Source organism: Ambystoma mexicanum, chromosome 6p, assembly GCF_040938575.1.
Source record: "Ambystoma mexicanum isolate Mex_15411 chromosome 6p, UKY_AmexF1_1, whole genome shotgun sequence".
NCBI classification, from domain to species: domain Eukaryota; kingdom Metazoa; phylum Chordata; class Amphibia; order Caudata; family Ambystomatidae; genus Ambystoma; species Ambystoma mexicanum.
Genome location: NC_090935.1, coordinates 715,761,313 through 715,784,729, shown reverse-complemented (window position 1 = coordinate 715,784,729; position 23,417 = coordinate 715,761,313). Strand labels below are relative to the sequence as shown.

General features: G+C 45.9%; 1 protein-coding gene across 4 annotated transcripts in view; it reads left to right on the top strand.

The window, feature by feature from the left end:
• Positions 1-23,417, top strand: part of CCNH (cyclin H) — a 484,538-nt gene that overhangs the window by 128,224 nt on the left and 332,897 nt on the right. For all 4 annotated transcript variants that reach the window (XM_069627590.1, XM_069627591.1, XM_069627588.1 and 1 more), the window contains exon 5: positions 5,486-5,696. In XM_069627590.1, coding sequence (XP_069483691.1) covers positions 5,486-5,696 — 211 coding nt within the window. The remainder of the gene's footprint in view (positions 1-5,485; positions 5,697-23,417) is intronic.

Genomic DNA, 23,417 nt, shown 5'->3' with positions numbered 1-23,417 from the left:
TACAGTTTCCCTTTTTTCCTTTCGCTTTTTGCCTGTTCCTTTGCCAATCAACCCATCTCCTAATTGGCCGGTGGATTGCGCCCTCAACCAGCCACCCAATGCTGCTTCCAACTGTTTACTGCCAGGGTCGCCAACCTTGGTGCTGGTTGCCTAGAAGGGTAGTGGAACACTACTACCCCACCCCATCTGCTCCTTGGTCCGTCCGGGTCGCTAGTATCTATTATCCCTATGGCTGGGTCATTTTCTGCTTGGTTGCTGCCTCGTTTTATCCACTAAGCCAACAGAATCATCTTTGCTGTGTTCCTTCATCTTCCTAGATGTCATCCTCACCAGTGCTTTTGCTGCTACTGGGTGGGGCTTTGTCATGGAAGGCCATTACTTTTTAGTTGTCGAGGGTCTTCGTTGGCAATGGGTTTATGTTTCGGTTGTTTTGTTCTTGTGGTACCGTCATTCATCAAACTAACACCATGCATACTTCTCTCTGGGCCATTTATGGGGTGGATTTTTGAGATACTCCCCCTGTGGTGTCTCTAGTGCAGGGTAAAGACTTTTCAGAAGCAAGTCTTTACAACATTTATCGTTGGGTAACATTGGGGGTCTTCCTGCTTTGCTGCATCTTCTCCTAGGGCTTTTGGTTCTTGAACCTACCTCTAGAATGCTTCATTGGGATCTCCTCTGGTCCTCCCTGGAGTTGTTTGCTGCTGAATCTGCACCTGTGGGCAACGGCCGAGACGTACTTAATTTTATCCATGCCCGCGAATAGCCTACTGACTTTGTCCTGTTTATTCCTATGGAGCTTTGTACTAACCTTGGAACACGTGGTGCCCTGGACATTTTTATTGTACCTACAAGGGGTTCAGGGAGTTCTACGCAAGGGAACTGAATTTTTTGCACTTGCCTTTGATTTTGTAATGTATTATTAAAGTTATGCTCTCCACTTCTGTAAATGTGCATACTTATTTATACTGTGTGTAGTTTTAATAACACTATTTTTCCCTGGAGTGAATTGCAGTGGTAATTATGTCTAAAATGTATCTGTATATTTTGTGGAGGTCTCTGACTGTGTTTTAGAATATTTGCACCCTTTAGCACCGTTTTTAGCTGTGATATGTTCATGTTTTTTCAAATACTATGTCCTGTGGGGCCAGAAAAACTGTTGGGGTTCTCTTTATGGCCCTATATGACTATTTTTCCTTTTTGTTAAAATGTCTGGTTCCGTTTTCTTCCAATAGTTTTCTTCCAATAGTTTTCTTCCAACCCTGGTCTCTGTGCCGTGTGCCTACCACTAGGTAGAGGACCTACAAAATATTACAAGAGTAGGTTGTCTCTTGTTGGACAAAATACTCTGCTGTGTAGGCACCTGGTAGTTTTCTTTTTTTAATTGTTTGGTAGTGTCTGGTTCCCTTTTTCTCCCCCACCTTGTTACTGCATGTTGTGTGCCTATTTTTAGATAGTGGGCCCACATTTAAATATGGGGTGATGAGTCCTTGAATATATTTACTGTTCTATGCTTTCAATGGTTGTACTGTCTGTGTTATGCGTGAGTGCTTATTTGAACTGATAGTTTTATGTATGTAACTTAATACATGTTTATATTTTTCAGTTAATCAGTGTGCTGTTTCTTCTATGGCTATTTATGTGTACTAATTGTACCTATGTGTCGGCCTACTACTATTTCCTAAGAATCAAGCCTGACTACTCTAGCTACATTTTAAGAGTGTTGGTTCTCTGTTTTATTGGGTGGCTTTGCCCCCCCCGTAGGGTTAGGGATTGTACAAAAACGGCCTTCATGTAAACAGGAGTCCGTTTGCCAGTTTAGGCCCAAGAGCTAGGAGAAAATATTTTGTCATTGTAATCAACAATTGACAACTATATCCAAGGTATGTTGGAATAGTCTCTTTCAAACTCCCTCTGAAATATGTGGAGCTGGCTGGAAAAGATGTACAAAAAAGAGAGCTGTTGGTGATAAATTATCCATCACATTATCTCTCTGTCTTCCTTTAAATTTAAATGAGCGTGCTTTCTGCCAACTCAAAAACATGTCTGAATAAAGTCCAGTCCAAACAAAAATTAACCTACCCCTACATTGCATTGCATGACTTGCATAGCCTACAAGAACACCTGTCTTCCACCCCACAAAAGCATTTCAGTAAATGTCCACCTGCCCACATACCTTGAAACCACCTTAAAAAGTATCTGCTGTGACGCAATAAATTATAACTTTTATTTAGTTTGGGCTATTAGGTGGTGTTGAAAGCGCTTCCTTTAAAGACAAAACTATTGTCATCAACAAAAGAGCTTCAAATATGGGCTTTGAATGAGGGTCTGTAATGCTTTTCCAATGGAGATATATTTGAGGAGGGATACACAGTTGTAATCCCACCCATTCCCGCCTATCGCCAAACTGTTTGATTTTGTGTGAGCTCTTCCATGGAGGCAGCCATCTTGGATGACTGTCTCTAAGGAAGCTCTCTGGAAACAAGCCGGCCATCTTTGAATGGGAAATATACCATGCATCTTTCAAATAAAATTATACATTGAATCATTCAAGTATAATCTTTTTTATAATCGCTAAAGTAATTTGCATTGTGGGAGCTTGTTTTGGTTTTTTGTTTGGCTCTTAATCCCATTTTACCTAAATATAAAAACAGGTTTGTCAATGGAATTAGATCTGTGCTACTTCGGAAAAAAAGACGTGTTCCGCCAACTAAACCATGCCATTCTTCATTCATGGAATTTAATCAATTTTGCAAATGTGTGTTTTATTTGGAAAAAGGCACAGCAACCGTCCTATGCTGCTGCACAGCGAGCATTCTGTCAAATTGACTAGTGCCGAGCTGTAGGAGCATTTATGTATGAAGCATATCGATGTATATCTATGTATATTAAAGGTTGATTTTGTTTCGACCCATAATTAAATAATTAAAAAAATGTATACATTTGTCAGGTGTGATTACTTCATTTCAGGAACACAATAGGATTCTTGGAACAATGCATGTGAGCAAGACATGCTTGCAAGATGGGTATAACTAGCACCTTTTGCTTTGAGTGCTATTGTCCCCATTGTGTAGTTTCTCCAGATGACACAAACTTGCCCAGAAGCCACCCTGCGATCTCCTGGAGCAGGACCCACACTCCTTATTTGATTCTGCAAGTTGCTGCCGCACTCCGCCTTGGTGGTCAGGCTGACTGTAGTGCTCGGATTATTGTAACTGTACATGCATTTTATGTCACAGTATGTCTGTTGATGACTCCTGCAGCAATGTGGCAGAATGAAAGGGCTGAAAGAAGCAGTATTGTGCTTAAAGTTTCACTGCACACCCACAAAGCTTTAAAATTAACCATCTTAAGTGTAGCCCCTGTTGGGCGGCTCAGTCCACGTTTTATTAATTGCATGCATTTTGTGGACTGCAAGCCCAGAATTCAACTAATATGTGAGGGTCAAGGGACAAGTTGAAAGCAAAGTAACCACAAATAATAATCTCACCTTAATCTCGAACAATTAAAATCATGGGGCATGGAGATGAGAACGAGCAACAATTTCTCTGCAATTTTGATCCGCTTCAGGTTTCCAGCATGTGACTTACTGCATTTTCGCGCAATGTTAATTGATGGAATATGATGCATGGCTAACAGTTGTTTCGCTATTCTGATGGTCACCATAATCCTTTCGTACATTTTTAGCCATGGACAGATTGCACGTTGGGAATTGTAAATCAATGTTATGAATGAAAAATATGGACTACAAGTCCCTAGCATGTATCATTCTGGTGATTAAACGGCTACGACTGGAAGACTATGACCCTTATGATACAGGGCCATATGACTGAATTGGTGTTATATTTGCTCTAATCGGGTGGTGATTCGAGAACTGTCATGGCCGCACATAAATATATTGTTGCTGTTTGTCTAACATGCAAGGTATGTGGTATACTTATGGTGTACAGACAACAGCTTGGTTTTCTGTGAAATTGATGACATCCACGGGGACACTGTTGCCCTACGGCCATTCCCACCCAGTTCCTGCCCCTCCCCGCCCAAAACACATCCTGATGGGAACTCTTTGGCTTGCTTTAGTCAAGCCTTGCATTCCAACTTTGCACTAAAAGTGCCTGCCAGTGTTTTTTCATGCAGCCTTCTGAGAGGGGCCATAAATGGTTCCAGGCTTTACTACTGTAATGCACTACTCATCGGCAGAAAGGCACTTCTGCCAAGAATGTCGCCAAACTCCAAATCGATCAAAATAACACGCTCAGAGCCGCAACTGGCCTCACAGGTAGAGAACACATTTCGGTACTTAGAAGACAGGTCCACTGGCTCCCAGTCAAAGAGAGGATCACATTCAAAGCCCTGGCCTTGACTCACAAGTGCTTCCACGACCTTGCCCCGCCTTACCCATCATGCAGAATCACCAAACCCGCCACCCTCAGACCTTCCAGATCCCTTTACTCTAACCCCCCTACTCTGGAACTCCCTACCACCTCACATCAGGATCATTGAATCCCACTAAGCCTTTCGCAAAGCCATCAAAACTAACCTCTTTGTCTGACTGCTTTAACATGGATTCTATGACAATATGCACTTGCATGTACTCTGTGATACTTTGTAAACACTTTCTCTGAACTGAACTGTAACAAGCACTCTTGGGCGGTTTCCTTGTAACCCTTAATCAAGCCTTCTTAAGCTCTGATTTAGCGCCCCGATGCCTGCGGGCTGTAGTGCGCTCTACAAATTTAAATAAATAAATCCACTCGATTTATAAGCACTCTAGTGTCCTTCACTGAAGTCATGTTAAAGCCACCGCTGGCAAAGCCAACAGTTTTGGCTTGTGTACAAGTATTAGGCATTTGTCAGCCAGTGCTATTAGATGCCCACGTACACGAACCATTCATCATCAATGGCCAGTTAATACCACTAGGGCTGTGCCTGGCAAGTACCCTTTCCCATGCCTACACAAAAGTAAAAACAGTTGGCATTGCCAATGCTTGTCTGGTGATGCGAGTATGTTACTTATTTTTATTACTAGTTGAACTGGAAAATGCGTTGGTGCTCCACAAGTTGAAAAGTATTTTCGCTGCAATTGTGCAGGGCCATTCACATTTCACTGCCTCTTTTTGCTGGTGTTCTTAGTTCCATACAGCTCTCCACATAAGCGATGTTCCTATTTATTGTACTTTATTAAATTAGTCAATCTCTTCCCCTTTGACACCTGCATGGATGTTTTCTTTCCACAAAGAGGGACTCTACTATTCTGAAAAATCTTTTTACTTCCTAAAGGAGAGAGTAAAATGCTCCAGCGTCAATCTCATCTGGAGCCCTATCCGGGACAGTGGTGATTTTAACCATGTGATGCACATGGGGACTGGTTTAAATGATGCAGTGTGTTAGAATAATTCTATCTATAATGTATCGAATACAGGCCAAACATATGTCTTCCTTACGAATCTAAATCATTTTTAAATCTTCCTCCTTTTTTGTTCTTAAGGTTAACATGTGCTTACCTAGCTTGTAAAGTGGATGAATTTAATGTGTCCAGTGTCCAGTTTGTCGGCAATTTGCGAGACACGCCTTCAGGACAAGAGAAGACCCTTGAACAGATTTTGGAGTATGAGCTGTTACTTATTCAGCAGTTGAATTTTCATCTTATAATTCACAATCCTTACAGACCATTCGAGGGATTTCTTATTGACCTAAAGGTAATGTAATCAATAGTTTATTTTTGTGTATAATGTCCGTTGCTGTTTTCAGCAGTTACCTAGGGATCTATGTGATCCCTTCGACTTTGAAATGCTGCATCTGAAAATGACGCTTTATTTTCTTTTTCATTTTACCCAATTGTATGCATGATTCCCCTACATTCTATATTACCCTGACCCGCCACCCACATATAATTGTGACAAAATCCACAAAACAAGTCAACATTTTCGGGGTCGCAGTGCCTGTATGATCCTGTTACCTGGCAGAGCTTTGCCCTCAGATCAGTTGTTGGAAGAGCACAGAGACCAGCATTACTTCTTCATGATTCCTCTTTCATGGGGTGGGGTTTTTCCTGCTTTGGGACCTTTTCTCAATCAACGAGGAAAGGGTGCAGCTACTTAGGTTACAGCGAAGATTGGGATCTCAGGAGGGTAGCTAAGTTCCCAATCATAGTTACATTCTTACAGTCCTATGATGGCCACCCAGTCGTTGGACACCCAATTCATTTACATTTGGTGGTGTTCTACCAGGCTTTCTCTCAGGTATGGCGAACTAAGCCTGAATCGCAAACACCATTCAGAAGCTGGTCCTCTTCCTCCCCCTCTCCCAACTGGATTTATACAGGGACACCCCTGCAGTACAGCAAGCTGAATCATGCAAAGGCTGCCCCCAACCAGTCCATAGACAGAGCTGTGTGGGGTGACTGGTGTTTTGGATACTTCACAGGATCTTACAGAAGCCCAAATTGTTATTCTTGTCTTTGTGAACTCATTGAGAAAAGGTTAAGTTAACCAGGTAGGAAGTATTAAAAACACAAAATGCCTTACGCCAGGAATACTGTTAGGCAACATTCTTTTTAGGCAACTTTCCCTCCATATTCTATGGAGCCTCAAACTTTTTTTTTTGCTTTTGTTTTTGAACATGTCCTGACTTTTTACAGAGAGGTGAAGTCTTAGGCTTTGCTTCCCTGGCCTTTTGCTCTTTTTGTCATGGGGAAACTATCAGTTTTCCAGACTATCAGAACTGGGAAACTAGGTTTCCTTTTTGTCTTTGACCTTATACCTGCTTTGGTAACTTTTCTAACAATGCACACAGCATTGTCCAATGCAGTGCATGGGAAATACTTTTGTATCGCCCTAGACCTTTACACTGGGGATTTACTGTTATTTTTAAATGTACCTAAAGGCAAGCTGGTGGCAGCAGTTAATTTTTGCAGTATTTTTAGTGTGCATGCACATTCGTGTTTACTGCGTCTGGCTATAACATGTGACTGGTCCCCAAGAAATGGACATGCCACAAGGGTTTTCACTTGTTCTTTGGCCATATTTTTTCTTGACTGTCTTTCTGCCTTCTCAAGTCAGGAAAGCCTTAATATGGTCATGCATTTGCCCAAGAAAGCTGCTGTTTTCACTGGCTAGTGCATGCCATTTGTGTGTGGAACCAGGAAGTGGGTGGAACGGTCTGGTCCCATTCCACAACCATGGTGCCTGAAAGTCTGATGTGCGTGAGCGAAACCCACAGTGGTTCCCCATTGGATCACTGCTGGCTGAGTGAGTGGTGCAGATCCTTAACAATTGGGCGGACTGGTTTTTGCCATGAGCCTGGATTTGGGATAGTAGAGGACTCCTGCAGCCATTCCAGTAGATCAGCGTTGGAGCCAAGTATCCTGTGTTGCTGTGCAACCGACTGAAGACGCATGGACGACTCTTGAGGGGACCTTTCCTGCAATTACCTAGTGAAGCCCTGCTGGACTTCCTGATCTGAGATGAGCCTCTGCAGTGCTTCAACCCGTGGACTGGCGGAACCAACCAGTCTCAATGCATTCTTGTGCTCCTGTAGTCCTGAGCTCTCAAAATCGTTCCTGGACCAACCAGTGGACCAACCAGTTCTGAATTGGGGTACAGCGACAGAAGCGTCGCTGTGCTTTATTTTTGTATGGAATTTTGGTAATCATCAGCTTGTGTCACAAGTCGCCTTCCTGCCACGTTTCAGCTTCCCAGCATCAAGGGATCCTGCACAGGAACGACTTATTCAACCGTGACTGGAGAGACGCCTGCTGTCACCCGTGTGCGGTGACTGTCTCTGGAATCAGCATTTCGAAGGGATTGTGTCCTCCGACGTATTCCTCATCTTAGATATCTCCTTCCAGCTCTGCTGGCCTCGGAAAATGTTTTTCTCTCTGGAGGGCGCTGCGCGTCGACATCCTCTGAGTCGATGTCCCTCGACAGCCGCCGTATCGACGTCGACGTCATCCTGCCTATAAAGGCCGCGCGCAGCGTCCGTTGCTCAGTTCAGTTTTTCCGCGCTTGCTCAGTGCCTCGGAATACAGTTGCTCAGTTCTTGTCAGATTAAACCTATTTACCTCGAGTTATTCGATCCGTACTCGATGGCTTCCTCGTCGGAACCAACAACTCCTCGATCCGGCTTCAAAAAATGCCGAGATTGTGGAAAAAAGATGTCACTGACTGACCCTCACAGAGTTTGTCTGTGGTGTTTGGGAGCTGAACACCATTGTTCGGAGTGCGAGGACTGTATGTCCATGACAGCTAAGGCCCTGAAGGAGCGTAGGGGGAAGCTGGAGAAAGGTAAGACTTTTAAAGCTTCTTCTTCGTCGACGAAGTCGAGACACTCGTCTCCTCATCACCATTCGCGCTCCAGGTCTCGGAGTGGGTCCCATCACTCCTCGAGATCGAAGCACTCGAAGAGGAGACGTCGAAGATCCCCTTCTCCGTCTTCCTCTTCCTCTGTTTCGCCAAAAAGAATCCCTTGCCCCACCAAACATAGTTCCTGGGCTGAATGGGAGGAATTCTGCAAAAATATGATGAGCGTCTTCGAGAAAGCGGCCTCGACCCCCTCGAAGACTGCCGAGAGCGATGCTCTGGTCGAAAGACCCGAAGGTCAAAAACGCCGCGAGTCGCAGTACCCGGCGAAGGAAACCTAACCCTCGAGTAGGACTATGACCTCCAAACCTTCCTCGAAGGTTCCGTCGACGCCGGTGTCTTCGACGCCGTTGTCGAAGGGACCTTCGACACACGGGTCTGTCGACTCGACGCCAGCTTCGACACCGGCGTCGACGCCAAGAAAAGTCACGGTCACGACACACCCAGTGACTATCCCCAGGTCCTCGATGACGATGGCTTCGAGATTGTCGAGTAGAATCCCAATTCTGTCGAGGTCATCGAGGCCTCCGCCTTTGTTTTCAACGCCACGCTCGAAGCCTTCGACGTCGACGACATCGACGTTTTCGAGGCCGATAATGACAAGTTCGGCACCCTCTGCCTTGGAAATGGGATTTACTCCCTTTGAGTTCAGAACAATTGAGAACTATGTCCTCAATTTTGGAAGAGGGTGAATTGTCTGAACAGGAAGACACATTTGAGTTGCAGGGACCTGTAACCCCAATTAGAGAGGAATTTTCCTCTGAAGAACGCAGGTTAAAGGATCTTCATGATTCCTTACATGAGGCAAGTGGGTTAGACACTTCCCCTGAGGTGGAGTTTGCTAGGCCAGACCCGGGGGAGCATGCTGAAACCCCCTATAGAGCCTTAATGGCCAGGATCACAGAGTTTATGGGGTGGTCTGCACCTTCACAATCTTTCCAACAAGATGACCTCACGGATATTCTTGATAAAGGCCCACAGGAGGATCCTGTGGTGCCTTTCCATAAAGCTCTTCAGAGGAAGATTGACGAACTGGGAAACCCCAGATGTCGTCCCGGCAGTAAATAAAAAACTGTCTACAAAATACAGGGTATCCTCTACAGACCCGGAGCTTTTGTCAAAACATCCATCCCCAGAAAGTCTGGTGGTACAGGCAGCATCTTCTACCGATGTCAAGAAGGCTTATCCTACCGTCCCACAGGACAGGGACGATAAAAAATATGATGCTATGGCAAAGAAAGTTTTTTCGGCATGTAGCATGGCGTTAAAATCTGTGAATGCTACTTGCACCCTTGCTAGATTCAGCCATACACTTTGGGAGTGTGCTTCTACAGCGGCTGACTACATCCCGGAGGGAGAAGAAAGGGAGGCGTTCCTGAATATCATACAGGACGGTAAAGACGCTATGTGCGAATCCCTCCAGACGGGCATTGATTCGGCTGACAGTATCAGCAGAGCAATGGCGGCAAGTACAACAACCAGGAGATTTGCTTGGTTGAGAAAGTCTGGTTTTGCCCCAGATGTGCAAGCCAGGCTCTTGAACATGCCATTCGATGGCTCTTCTTTGTTTGGGGAAAAAGGCGGATGACAGTTTAGAAAAACTGCAAACTTCAAAAGCAGCAGCAAAATCCCTAGGCGCTGCAATCCGTCAGACACCTTTTCATCCCACAGGAACCTCTCCGAGGGGCAAGTCCTTTCGCTTCTACTCCGCATTCGGAAGAGGTAGAGGAGGACCGGCTCAAAGGGGACAAAGAAGAACTACCCGAGGTGGACGGGGTAGATATTCAAAGGCCGCAGCAACAGCAGGTGCCTCTTTACCATCGGCATCTGCATCAGCCGCCCCAAAACCACTCTGAGGACTTCCCTCACAGGACACCTGTAGGAGGCAGGTTGACTCAACATCTGGCGGAATGGCAGGCTATCGCGTCAGATGCTTGGGCATTGGAAACAGTTGCCCAAGGTTACTGCCTGCCTCTCCTACGCATACCTCACAGTCATCCACCGGGGATCAGCTCTCAGAAAGCTCCAGATCCGCTCCTCTTGCAGGAAATTTTGGACCTGCTAGAGAAAGGTGCCATAGAACCGGTACCTGTAGCGGAGAGGAACAAGGGCTGGTACTCCGCTTACTTTCTCTTTCCAAAGAAAGACGGAGGACTGAGACCCATCTTGGACTTGCGAGAATTGAACAAATTCCTCAGAAAAGACAAATTCAAGATGGTCACTCTTTCTCAGATCCTCCAGGCCCTTCAGTTCCAGGACTGGTTCGTATCTCTGGACCTTCAGGACGCTTATTTCCATGTGCCTATCCATCTCAAACACAGGAAATACCTGAGGTTCGCAATTGTCAACTCTCACTATCAATTTCGAGTGCTGCCATTTGGGCTGACCTCCGCCCGAGGGTCTTCACCAAGTTAATGTCGGTAGTGGCGGCAAGTCTAAGGACGGAAGGGATTCATGTCTACCCCTACCTGGACAATTGGTTGATCAGGGCTGTCTCTTCGGAACAAGCTCAGATCCAACTAATTCACGTGTGCCACTCCCTTCACAGACTGGGCTTCTCCCTCAATTTAAAGAAGTCACAAATGATACCATCGCAGAGACTCCGGTTCATAGGAGCGATCCTGGACACTTCCCTGGGAAAAGCCTCGCCACCAGAGGTGAGGGCTCAAGATATTCTACAGATGGTTACCAAGTTTCAAAATGCCCAACGTCTCCCAGCCTTCGACTTTTTGAGGTTGCTAGGCCTCATGGCATCCTGCATTTTCCTAGTGCCAGAGGCTCGCCTGAGAATGAGATCCCTCCAGTGAGCACTGAGGACTCAGTGGTCACAATTCTCAGGGAGAATGACAGATCTTCTTCAGGTTCCCGACAGGGTGGCTCGAGACCTTCAGTGGTGGGCCTGTCAGGAGAACATTCTGAAAAGAGAACATTTTTGGCAACCCTGGCCGGAGATAACAGTAGTCACGGATGCCTCACTCACAGGGTGGGGAGCCCACGCCAACGACTTGACCATCAGCGGTCGTTGGTCTCCATTGGAGTCCAGACTACATATCAACCTGTTAGAGCTGAGAGCCATCAGGCTTGCGCTGAAGGCGTTCCTGCCAGCTGTACAAGGGAAAAACATTCTGATAATGACGGACAACACAGTGGCCATGCATTACCTCAACAAAAGAGGAGGCGTAGGATCACTACCCCTGTGCAGAGAGGCGGTGCAGCTCTGGTTTTGGGCAATCCAAGAAGGAATCTCTCTATCGGCAGTTCACCTAGCCGGAGAGAAGAACTTGACAGCGGACGCTCTGAGCAGGCACAGCACAGTCTCCCACGAGTGGGAACTAGCTCAGGAAGTCCTTCAAGAGATCTTCGCCCTTTGGGGAACCCCTCGGGTGGATCTGTTCGCCACCAGCGTCAACAGGAAAGGCGATATGTTCTGCTCAAGGGAATTTCCCTCGAGAGGAGCTCTGGGAGACGCGTTCATAGTGGACTGGGAGTTTCCGCTTCTGTACGCCTTCCCACCGGTCCCTGTCATTCCTCAAATGATCAGGAGGTTGAGAAGATTCCGGAGAACCATGATCCTAATTGCCCCGGATTGGGCCAGGAGAACGTGGTACCCGGACCTTCTAGACTTGTCCATCTGCCCTCCAATTCGACTTCCACTCAGAGAGAACCTACTCTCACAGAAGGGAGGTCAGGTTCTCCATCCAGACATCAAAACCCTCAACCTTCACGCTTGGCTTCTGAAAGGTTGAGGTACAAGGATTGGGACCTCCCTGATGATGTTATGGAGGTGTTGCTTTCGGCAAGGAGGCCAGCAACAAAGTCTTTATACCGCTGCCGTTGGAACAGATTTTGCAGCTGGTGTAGAGAACAGAATATCGACCCTTTTTCATGTGGTACACCAATGGTTTTGTCCTTCCTTCTATATTTGGCGAATTCAGGCCTTCAAGTTGGCACCATTAAGGGCTATCTCGCAGCGCTATCCATCTTTAAGCGCACTGCGGAAGAACCATCCTATTTCAAATTACCCTTGGTAATACAGTTTCTAAAGGGGTTAACCAATGTTTATCCCCCAAGACCATTCCAAGTTCCCCTATGGGATTTAAACTTAGTACTAACTTTCCTGATGGGCACACCTTTCGAACCACTCCATTCTTGTTCGTTAAGATTCCTTACCCTTAAAACTGTTTTATTAATAGCACTTACATCTGCTAGAAGGGTGAGCGAATTACAAGCTCTTTCTTGTAAACCCCCTCACACAATATTTCACAAAGACAAAGTTGTCCTGCAAGTGAAGCCTAATTTACTCCCAAAGGTGGTTTCTGAATTCCATATCACTCAGAAGATTACCCTACCATCTTTCTATCCTCCTCCTCACCCGGGGAAAGAGGAAGAGAGGTTACACAGGCTAGACCCTAGAAGGGCTTTAAGTTTTTACATCAGTAGACTAGCCAGGATAAGACAGGCAGACCAGCTGTTTGTAGGTTACGCAGGTCACAAGCTGGGGTTACCAATAACTAAGCAGACCATTTCCAGATGGATCATTCTAGCCATTCTGGAATGTTATAAACTGGCAGGGAAAGAGCCCCCTCAAAACCTTAGGGCTCATTCGACCAGAGGTATTGCAGCTTCATCGGCCCTCAAAAGAGGCGTGCCGGTTAAAGACATCTGTGCGGCCGCTACATGGTCGTCTGTCCATACCTTTACACGTTTTTACAATTTGGATTCCTCCTCCAGTCAAGAGACTAGGTTTGGAAGGGCTGTACTGCATTCTATTCATCAATAGAAGACAGCGTGAAGTCAGTACTCCCTCCTCCAATAATAGAATACTGCTATGGGAGCCTATCTAAGATGAGGAATACGTCGGAGGACACAATCCCTTCGAAGAACAAGTTACTTCTTACCTTGTAACGTTCTTTTGACGGGATGTTCCTCCGACGTATTCCTCATCGGCCCTCCCATCCATCCCCGCAGTTCTACTTCCCGTGTTGTTGCAGCTTACGCTCCTTCAGGGTGATTAGTCTAGTCCAGAAAGTATTATTGTGGGCTACAAAACGGAACTGAGCAACGGACGCTGCGCGCGGCCTTTATAGGCAGGATGACGTCGATACGGCGGCTGTCGAGGGACATCGACTCGGAGGACGTCGACGCGCAGCGCCCTCTAGAGAGAAAACATTTTCCGAGGCCAGCAGAGCTGGAAGGAGATATCTAAGATGAGGAATACGTTGGAGGAACATCCCGTCGAAAGAACGTTACAAGGTAAGAAGTAACTTGTTCTTCTTCTCTGGTAGTGTGTCCTGAATATTTGAGTTTTCAGCAACAGATCAAAACTATGCAAATGCAGTTCTCTCACATTGAATTCTCCATAAATCATACCAATTTGTGTAAATGTTTTACTTGCTAGAACACTGCCCCCTTATACCAGAAAGGCATCCTCCCACTCCATTCTCTTTTGTGGGAAAGCTACCTGACACACCCTCCCTATGCTTGGAACAGCAGCCCTTTAAATCTGGATGAATAAAATGTGCCTGCTTTTGCCCTGGTTTCATCATTTAGCTGTGGTATAAAGCATTGTAAGACCTTATCTAGCATGGGGCCACAGGGACTTCAAATTCTAGATTGCATTGTTATTGGACTGTTTTTTCTATACCCGTAGTATACAAACTCCCCTTCTTTCAATGCCAGCATGTTTCTTTTCATGTTTCTGCAGCCACTGCACGCTTCTTGGGCCAAGGTAGTTGGATTTTCACAATCAGCCATGTTGACAGTTTCCGAAAGGCCTCCCTATTCTGATGAACAGGGACAAACCGTAATGTCTAGTCAAACTTCATCTAGGTGTTCTAACTGAATAGAAAGGCTTAGACTTGGAAGGGTGTTAGAGTTGTGAAAGGTTCAGTTAAGCACACACAGAACACTCTTAATAATACAAGTTAAGCAGGATGTTTACAATCCGTTCTATATTTTGCTCTTTAAAAACTGATCAATGAAAAACTATGTAACATAGTAAAACATTCAATACTAATATATACACACTTCACTTTTAAGTACAGTTAGAATCACTTTTGTTAATGTTAAAGGACATTTGTACCATGCACTATCACCACCGGAGTGGTCCCCTGGCGCTCTGGCGGCTCTGAAAGAGGATGGGAGGGTGAGTTAGTGGGCGGAAGCTGGAAAAGTGCAAGAATGCAGTGATGTGCTGTTAGCGGCCTCAGCCCGGTGGGTCCGTTGGCTGGGCCTGGGGTGTTTGCGGCCAGTAGTCGTCGTGTACTGTTGTGCGAGTCTGTGTTTTTTTTTGTTTTGTTGTTGCAGTGTAGTGAAGTTTGTGCAGTTTGGTGTGCTGTAGGTTTGTGGTTTGGTTTGGAGTTTGAGAGGTGTATGCAGAGGGAGAAATTGTTAGTGGAATTGGTTAGTTGGTATCTCTATCCAGAATTGACGAGTTGGGCTTGCGTAATCTCTCCAGATGGGGTACGGGGGCACCCTGTGCCTCTGGCCCGGTCTGGTCCCGTCCTGTATTCAAGGTCCTTTTCACATCTCGCTCCCACCTCCACCAGCCTCCCTCACAACCCTGCCTGTCCTTCCTTCCCACTTATATGGCCAGTGCACTTGTCAGCGTCCACAACTTTTCAAGATACCGAATAAAGAACTGGAGCCAGGTAAGTAATCAACACTTTGAATACTGATAGGTTGAGAATAAAGTAGTTAAGTAAAGTCCTTAAAACATCTTTCGTTAGCTAGAAGGGGGCCTAATGCCATTAGTCACATGTCCTAATTAAAGCCGTAAGACCCTCTTCCAATCCAACCACATTAGGGGAGATACAGGAGAGGATACCAGGCCAGAACACAACCGTTCAAGGCTGGGCAAGAGAGAGAGATAGGACTGGGACTTTACATCCATACAACTGAATGGAGAGGGGGGTGGGGTAAAACGGGTATGTTTACCCACTGTGAGAAACCAGAAGTTGTCTCACCCACTAGCCCCCAGGGATCTGTCATCCAGGTGGCCAGGGCACGGCCATCAATCTTGGATCCAGTTCCTGGTGTCGGACCAGTGGGGGGTGAGGGGGTGGGATCACCTGGGTGAGGGGTCTTCGGGGAGTGGGAGTAGGACACGGATGGTGAGATGTGGCATCCCCTTCCCTGTAACACCTTTACCCCATCCTACCAGGTAGGATATTTAGGAACTTTACCCCCCCTCCCTTTTACAACACAAACACCTTCTCACTGACAGCCCGCTCTAAGGGAAAACAGACTAACACCCAAGCCGTGTACCAGACATGTCCCAATACTATGGTCAGGCAGTTATCGACAATAGCTCACACCTGACTTCCATTACACTTCACCACACGGATAAAAGGTGGAGCACAAGAGCACACTCGGAGCGAGACAAAGCACATGAGGAAACAGCAGTTCCAAGATGGCAGTTTATTGAGAGATGAAAGACAATGAAACAGAAGGGGATCACAAGGTGGGAAGTTCCCTTGACCTTTTCAACAAAGAACCATTACTTTCATGAAACCTCGAATAGAAAGCGTAAGACCATGAAACCAGGCTGAAGAATCCTGTATTGTGTGTCGGTGGTTCCCAGGGCCCTCCCGTGCCAAGAATCAAGGCTGGAAGTATCATCAGCCGCTGTGGTTCCCGACCTTGGCTCCAAGTACAAAGCAGCATCGCTGAAATCAACATAGCCTGTGAGTTGGGGAGACCGATACAAGACCGGTCTGAGTTGAAGCCAAGGTTTCAAGCAGCAACAGTGTATGGAGAGTGCTGGAACGAACGTTGTTAAAACGAGTGTGATAAGAGGCACAAATGAAGTTGAACTGCTGATGAGTGATTGAACTTTAAAGCAAGCTACGATACTGAGTGGTCTGGCACCACGTGGGTGCTCAATCGAAGGTCTCTGTAAGGTATCCAGCTGAGAAGTGACAAAAGGAGATCATTTTGGTCCGAACCCGATGGAGGGAGATCAATTTAAAGAGAACGAATAAATGTGAATCACATTTGTCCTGCGACAGGTCAAGCAAAATCCTGCACACAGTCCAAAGTCTTCGATCTTGAGGAAGTAGAGAAAGTTTGGAAAAGTGCATGAATTTGGTCCGAGCCCGGCAGAGGGAGAACAAGTGAAGGTTTTGTGTGGGTGGGTCTGAACCTGGCAGAGGGGGATCTGAGGTAAATAGTGAATGACCCGAGAAATTGTGTACATGTGAAATCCTGTGAAGAAAAGGAACTTTAACATTCGTTAGTCGCATCCATCTGAAATAAGAGCCTTTGAGTGACAAAGAGACTTTGGCACAGAAGGCCCATATATTAAGATTCTAAACTGCATCCTTGTGCTAGAGAAGCCATAGAGTGTGCTAAACTTGAATGTGCCGCCTTGCCCCGTGCTGAAAACTTGGGGAAGGGAAGCCACCAGCTTGAATATCCTGATATATCATTTCCTGAACACTTTTCTTTTGCATAGCATTGTTTCCCACACTGTTTGTATTTAGAAGTAAGGATTGACAATAGATTTATTAGTATAGTCCCTTTTATTTTCACAAGAGACCACTAGGACTGCATTATTATTTGATGGTTGTAGCTTGCTCCCATCTTTAGGTTTAAGATTAGATGGGTGTTTTTCAAAGCCAATTGAAGTTCACTAAACACCCTTGAACTGTGATCACTTGTGTCTGTCTTACTGTTTGATACCATGCCTTCCTTACACAACGCACTGTACTTCAATTCCCTCTGGGATCACTGTAGTAGTACCTGCATTTGCTGGGCCTTCTGGATTTGGCTCTTGGTTGCGTTGGAGGAAACTCAGGGGCACATGTGCAGAGGTCCGTTAAGGCGTCAGGTTTTTGAATCCAGCTAGTTCGTAGTTATGTGCTCTGATTTGGATTCTGGACAGCTGGACACCCGGGACACGCAGACTACTGGACCATCACTCCGGCGACAACCTCACGGGACTCCCAGGACGTGATGCACAGGGGCGAACAGTGATGGCCACTTGAAGAAAATGGCGGAAGGCGATCGTTGTGGCGGAATAAGAGAAACTGGTCCTGCAATGTCCCCTTCTTCAGCTTATGGAACAACCGGATCGGCAGAGTCCCAAGGCACAACTCGGGATGATGACCGTTGCAGTGAAATAGCCTAAACTGGGGTCTGGCTAGCCCACATGATGGCTCTTGGACTGTTCCGAGTGCTTCAGCTACTAGCTCTTTGAGCAGAGGTCGGACCTACTTGTTAACACCTGTCCAGGGGTCAAGCACCGATGCAGGTCTTCAGGAAATCTGCAGAGAGAGGACTTTTCTGTCAAGTGAAGAACGGGCTGCTGGCGATCTTCCAAGTAGTTCTGTGTCTTCAGTGGGCTACTCTCCTTCGTAGGGAGAACACTTTCAAGTGCAGACAGCTACTTTGCTCACGAAACCTGGGGCTTTTCCCGTGGTTGGGCATACCATATATGGAAAATCCGGCCACTCCAGGGCAGGAAGAAGGTCAAGCTGCAAGATGGCAAAAGGACAGGCTAAAATCTTGTGGTATAGTACTTTGCATTAAGCGATAAAATTCTAAAGTGCGGAAAAAAAGAAACCACTCCAGATGTATCGGCAGCCACCAGCGCATCCTGGCCAATCATGCAAGTAACCACAAAGTTACCAAAAGCTAAGTTAGAGTCTCAGAAGTGGATGTGTGCAGGGAATAATAAACAAAGATCTTTGCTAATGAGACCAGAGATCTCTTGCACTGATAGCCCTAGGGACTGATCATTGCACCCAAAACAGATGAGCGTAGCCCTGTAAGTGAAGCAAAAAGGCTTCACTGGCCTCCAAAAACATCTGGAAAGGTTCAACTCAATAGCAGAAAATAGGGTGTCCCATTGATGCCTATGGAGGGAAAACAGCAAAAAGATTTGCTAACAGTAGTGGACTTGAAGGAACCCCCCACAACCCTCTGCCTCTTCTGATTCTTGTTTCATTGTAAATAACCTCCTGCAGACTTGCAGCATCACATGAAAGCCTTAAAAGCTTTTTAATGTGTGGCGTATTGGGGCAGGGGAGTATTTTCATTTTTAGCCTATGTTCCCTGTGTGTGAGTTTGGGGCTTGCATCTGAAAGAAATAAGTAGGGAATCTGGCCATGCCCTATGCCAACTCCTAAAGAAAGCCTAGCCCTGTCCTTCGTGGACAAAAGCACCAACGGGCCACTGACCACAGCACCTGAATATGTTGGATTGAAGGTTGAGGCATCTCCAAGGCTGCCTGCCAACCAACGTACTAAGGAAAGTGCAATGGGTGTGACTACAGTACTCAAATTTCAAGCAGCCCTCTCTCTGAACCAAACTTTCTTGCCTCCCATTACTCTTAACATGCAGTTCCCAGACCGCCACTTTCCCTCATCTGCCAACCTTGCAGATGCTGGTTTTTGTTTTCAATGAAACAGAGAATGGGAATGACTTCAGCTAGTGAAATGGTGCCTGTCTGTAAGAGGCCAGTAGTAGGAATACTGGATTGCAAGTTGTTTGGTCTTGTAAGACCTACCCATCTCTTACCACAACTATCCAACTCCCCTCTAAGATCTCCTGCAAACAAACATGACGGCTGTAACATGTCTTGCCATTGGGCTAATGAGGAGAGCTTATTCATGGCTCATTTAGAGTTGATTTGCTAATCGCCCTCTCCCCTAACTCCATCCCATCAGCGGCTAACAAGACCCAATGTGCTGTAGTCTATCAGATCGAGGGCTCTTCCTTATATATAACATACTCAAGTTTATTTGGCAAACCCTTAGAGAGCAGATTTGCACACAAGAACTGCCACATCCAATCTCCACCCGTCAACACCACAGGTTTTCATATCTGCCTCCATCACTAATGCGCCCCGTCCCTTTTCTTACATCCAAGCCTAGCAAGGTCACCAAAATTTGCAGAAGGGTGCTATACAAGACCACTTAATATACTTGCAGAAAAAATAATGGTGCATATTGAAAAATGATGCAAGAAAAACATAAAGCCATTTGTCATAGGAGAAACGGGTTCCATTTTTCTAAGGATTAGACCATATGAACATCAGCAGGTACTTCACAAATCCCTTATTACTCATCTACCTCTTTGGTGGCTGCATTTGTGCAATCCTTGCCATTAGTCTTTGCACAGTGCATCATAGCCTCTTACCTGCATGTTCTACTGCAGGCATGGCCGAAAGTCTTTGCAGATGCAGTGGATTATGTCCTAGAATTTCTTGGGGGCTAGTTCAAGATCTGTAGTAATCTGATAAAGTTCTCCATCTGCACTTTTGTACTCCGTGATGTATTGGGTTTGGTAGATAATGGACAGATTATTCCATACTATGGACTAGAAATGCACTCAAAGCAGATGATAGAGTGCACACAAGCAGTCCCTCCACTTAATAAAAAGAAAAAATGAGGCTATCCATGTTAGGGTCCACTCTGTCAGCTACTTGCATAGAAAACCCCTCTTTGTCTGTGTTGGCAGCGATTTTCTTTTTGCTGCTTTCCCTACCTCGACATCTATGGAAGCCCCACATTTTTGCTGAAAAAGTTGCGGCCTAAAATGCTGTTTTGTAAAATGCATTTTTGACTGAATTTATTTGTGGGGATGGGGAAAGGTGTTAAGTTACAGTAAGGGGGGGTATGTGACTGGTGTGGGGGTCTCCCCCGCATATAAATGCTTAAACAAATGCAGAAAAAAGACCGATTTTGGCTGCAAATGTTTTTGCTGCAACTTTTTTACACCAAACCTTTACTTAGCTCGTCTATTTTGAGGGCATTGTCCTCCATTGTGCAATTCCTTGTTTATTTTGCACTGCTCAACACCTTAAAGTGAGGTGCGGTAGGGATACCTTGTGTCCCATTAACCTTGTCAATTTGCAGCTTTATGGTTAATTGTATGATGTGTCCGATACAGGCTGGAGGAAACTGATATTTGACTACAGTTTTTCTATTTTTTTTATTAGCATGTGCACTTTACCTCCTAATACTTTTTTAGAGCACCATATACTATATAAATGGCTGTGCCAGGATATTTTGCCCTGTCCTTTGGCCATCTGGACTTTTGACCTTCTTCCTGTCCTCAAAAGTGCCAGACTTGACATATATGGTAAGCACTTTCCTGGGCAAAGCCTTGGCTTCCAGGCAAAGCCGTGGTATATGTCTGTAGCTGGATGTGGTGGCTGTGACTGTCAGGTCACAGTGCACATCCTGTCCAAAGTGTCTTTTGCTGTGCAGATGTTGTGGGCAGAGACTGTCCATGATTGGCCAGCTCAGACAGTCTGAATGGTGCAGATCCTTACCGTTAGAGGGCTTTGTGGTGACTCCAACTCCAATGTAGGATAAAAGGAGGACTGCAGCCATTCTTCAGATCCCTATTGGAGGCAAGACTTTTTATAGCGGAACATCTTGCTAAGGACCCATAACTCCTCATTGCAGCCATCCAGTATTGTCTTCTTCAACCGTCCCCATGAAGCCCTGGACATTTGCTTACCTTCCCAAGGATTTCATCTGTGCTTTGGCCCCTTTAGCAGGGGGAACAACCAGTCTCCACCCCTGCTTGAGAATCCTGTACTTGAAAGCCTCTGGAAGTGTCCCGGAACTATCCTGTGGTTTGACCAGCTTCCTTGTGGGCTACCTCGTTTGACTTTCAGGGTTCAGACTTGGGACTCTGCAGACCCTCGACTTCTGAAACAAGAGACCCACCCCCCTGCAGTTGCAGCTCCCCAGCACGAAGAATGGCCTCACAGGACCAGCTTCTTTGTTTCCACCACGAGGGTCGACATCTGCCATTTTGATCACAGTGGCCATCTTTGATTTCTGCCTGCATCTTGTCCTGAGGGTCCTCTGAGGTCGTCGACAATGTGGCGTTCTTCCTTCATCGTGTCAGGGTCATCCTGCTGTTCAGTTCCAGGAACCATTTCACCAGAGCACAGAACCACAGACTACCATGACCGAAAGCTGAACTCTGAAAGTGACCTGTGCTCCAGCACCCCTCATCCCCCTGTCCCCCCACAAAGGAACCACAACACAAAGCGCAAGGGGGGGGGTCAGCGATTTCTGGAGCCTCTGAAGTGATCCCTGAGTGAATCGCAGTACAGGATATGCGTTAGCATTTCTATTTCCATCCCCCCACCTTCATAGGGTTTAACGGGCGTTGAGTCCCTATCTCTCCCTTGCCTGACCTTGATCGGTGGAGTTCTGTTTAAGAATCCTGCCCTGGACTTTCCCTAAGGGGGTGGGATTCGAAGAGAGTCTCGCAAGAACTTTTCATCCACTGCTCTTTAACTCTTTAAATACTTAGTGAACGCATGTTGTCTTTGCCAAAACCTCTTCTTGAGGATCTTACTTTGTTGAAAAGTAAAATGTGTGTGCAGTCAGAGCATCCCAAAAGTGAATTGCTGCTCAGTCACACTACCTCAATATTGTTTGACTAGGTATTAATGTATTTCCCAGTTTACCAGAATAGGGTGGCCCCTCAGAACCTGTCCACATGGCGGATTCCTAAAGTCCATCTCAACACCCAGCATACGCTACTCAGTGACACACATCAATATGCACTTCAAATATGCACTTTTGTAGCCTATAATGTAATGCCTCTAAGACTTAAAAGTTGTAACCATATCCTTAAGCAGTAATCCGCGCCTAGTTGCCTTTGGGCTATGCACGCTTTATAAATGAATGAATGAATGAATAAATAAATATAATTAATGTGTTTGGTAAAGGAACAATCATTCTTTCATACATGTTTAAAGAGAAATAATTTTCATACAGTGCTGGAACATCATGAAACCTCTTCAGTTATGAAAAAGGTTGAAATTCAGTGAAAAATGTGTTAATCGAACATTAAAGTTACAGCGCAAAATGTGAAAACCAAAGAAATGTTCAGGTTATGGTGAACCACTCAACCATACCTCATGCACCACTATGCATATCGACACACAAGCTCTCCGATGTCTGGAAAAGGGATTGGTGCTGGAAATTCTGTGCCAAACCCCTTAGGGGGTACTGACAAAATTTATGGGCAGCATGGAGTGCCGACAAAAGTGCTGGGCAGTATATGCAGTGCAATCTGAAACGGCCCAGAACGATAGCAGTGATCCAACGCAGACACTCAACATTGAGATTTTGAGTCCCAGGGCCAACAGTGACCCTGAAGAGCCACATTCTGAGGGGTCAGCAGGCAAGACCAAGAGGCCAATACATCTGCCCAGCAACAGAAGTAGCCTTGCCAGGATGTAGAGTGCAACCAAACGTCCCAGCCCCGACATTCGGCCACACACAGACCACCTCTTTGCCAGGGAAAGGCCTTTCCATATAGGGCGATTCCAGCTCTTCCACAGGAGGAAGATGGCCAAACATGATGGCCAAAGTTCTTGTGGTACTGTCATTCTAAAGTACTCTTATTTGGCAGCAAGAGCCGTGTGCAAAAGAGCCACTACCACGTATTGGACAGATAATGTAGTAACCACAAAGTTACACATGACAAAGCTACAAGGACACATGTTCGGCTGACCTCCCTCTGGTTTAGGACCAGAGGTTTCCCTAGACTGACTTGGTTTCCCAAATGATTTACTCTTCTTATGTTTGTGGCCCTCTTTTGAGTGGTTGGATTTAGAATTATTTGTCGTCTTTCTTGGGCTGCTTTCCCTCATCATTTTTGTGAGTGGCCCAGAATCCTGGCCCTGTTGGAAACCCACAAGTCGGCAGCTTTTGCTAGCTTCTTGCGATCAATCTCTTTTGAGTCAGCCAAGTGCTGTCTCAGCTCAGGAGAGCAGGCATCAAAAATAGATTACAGCGAAAACAGATTACTCATTCCTCCAAAGGTAATTACTCTGTAACCCTTAACCCATCCATCTAAGTTTTTCAAACATTCACACACCCAGGTAGCCCAAGGGGTACCATCAGTCTTTTTTGAGGGTCCTAAACCTTTTGCGCTAGTGGGAAGGAGTTTTCCCAAATCTGGCTTTCAAAGCCAGCTTCACATTCTCATACTCCAATCTTTCATGTTCCCCCACCTCCATTACAGCATCAGTTGCAACCTGGGGCAGCCTAAACAAAAGCCAAGGAATCGATTGATTCC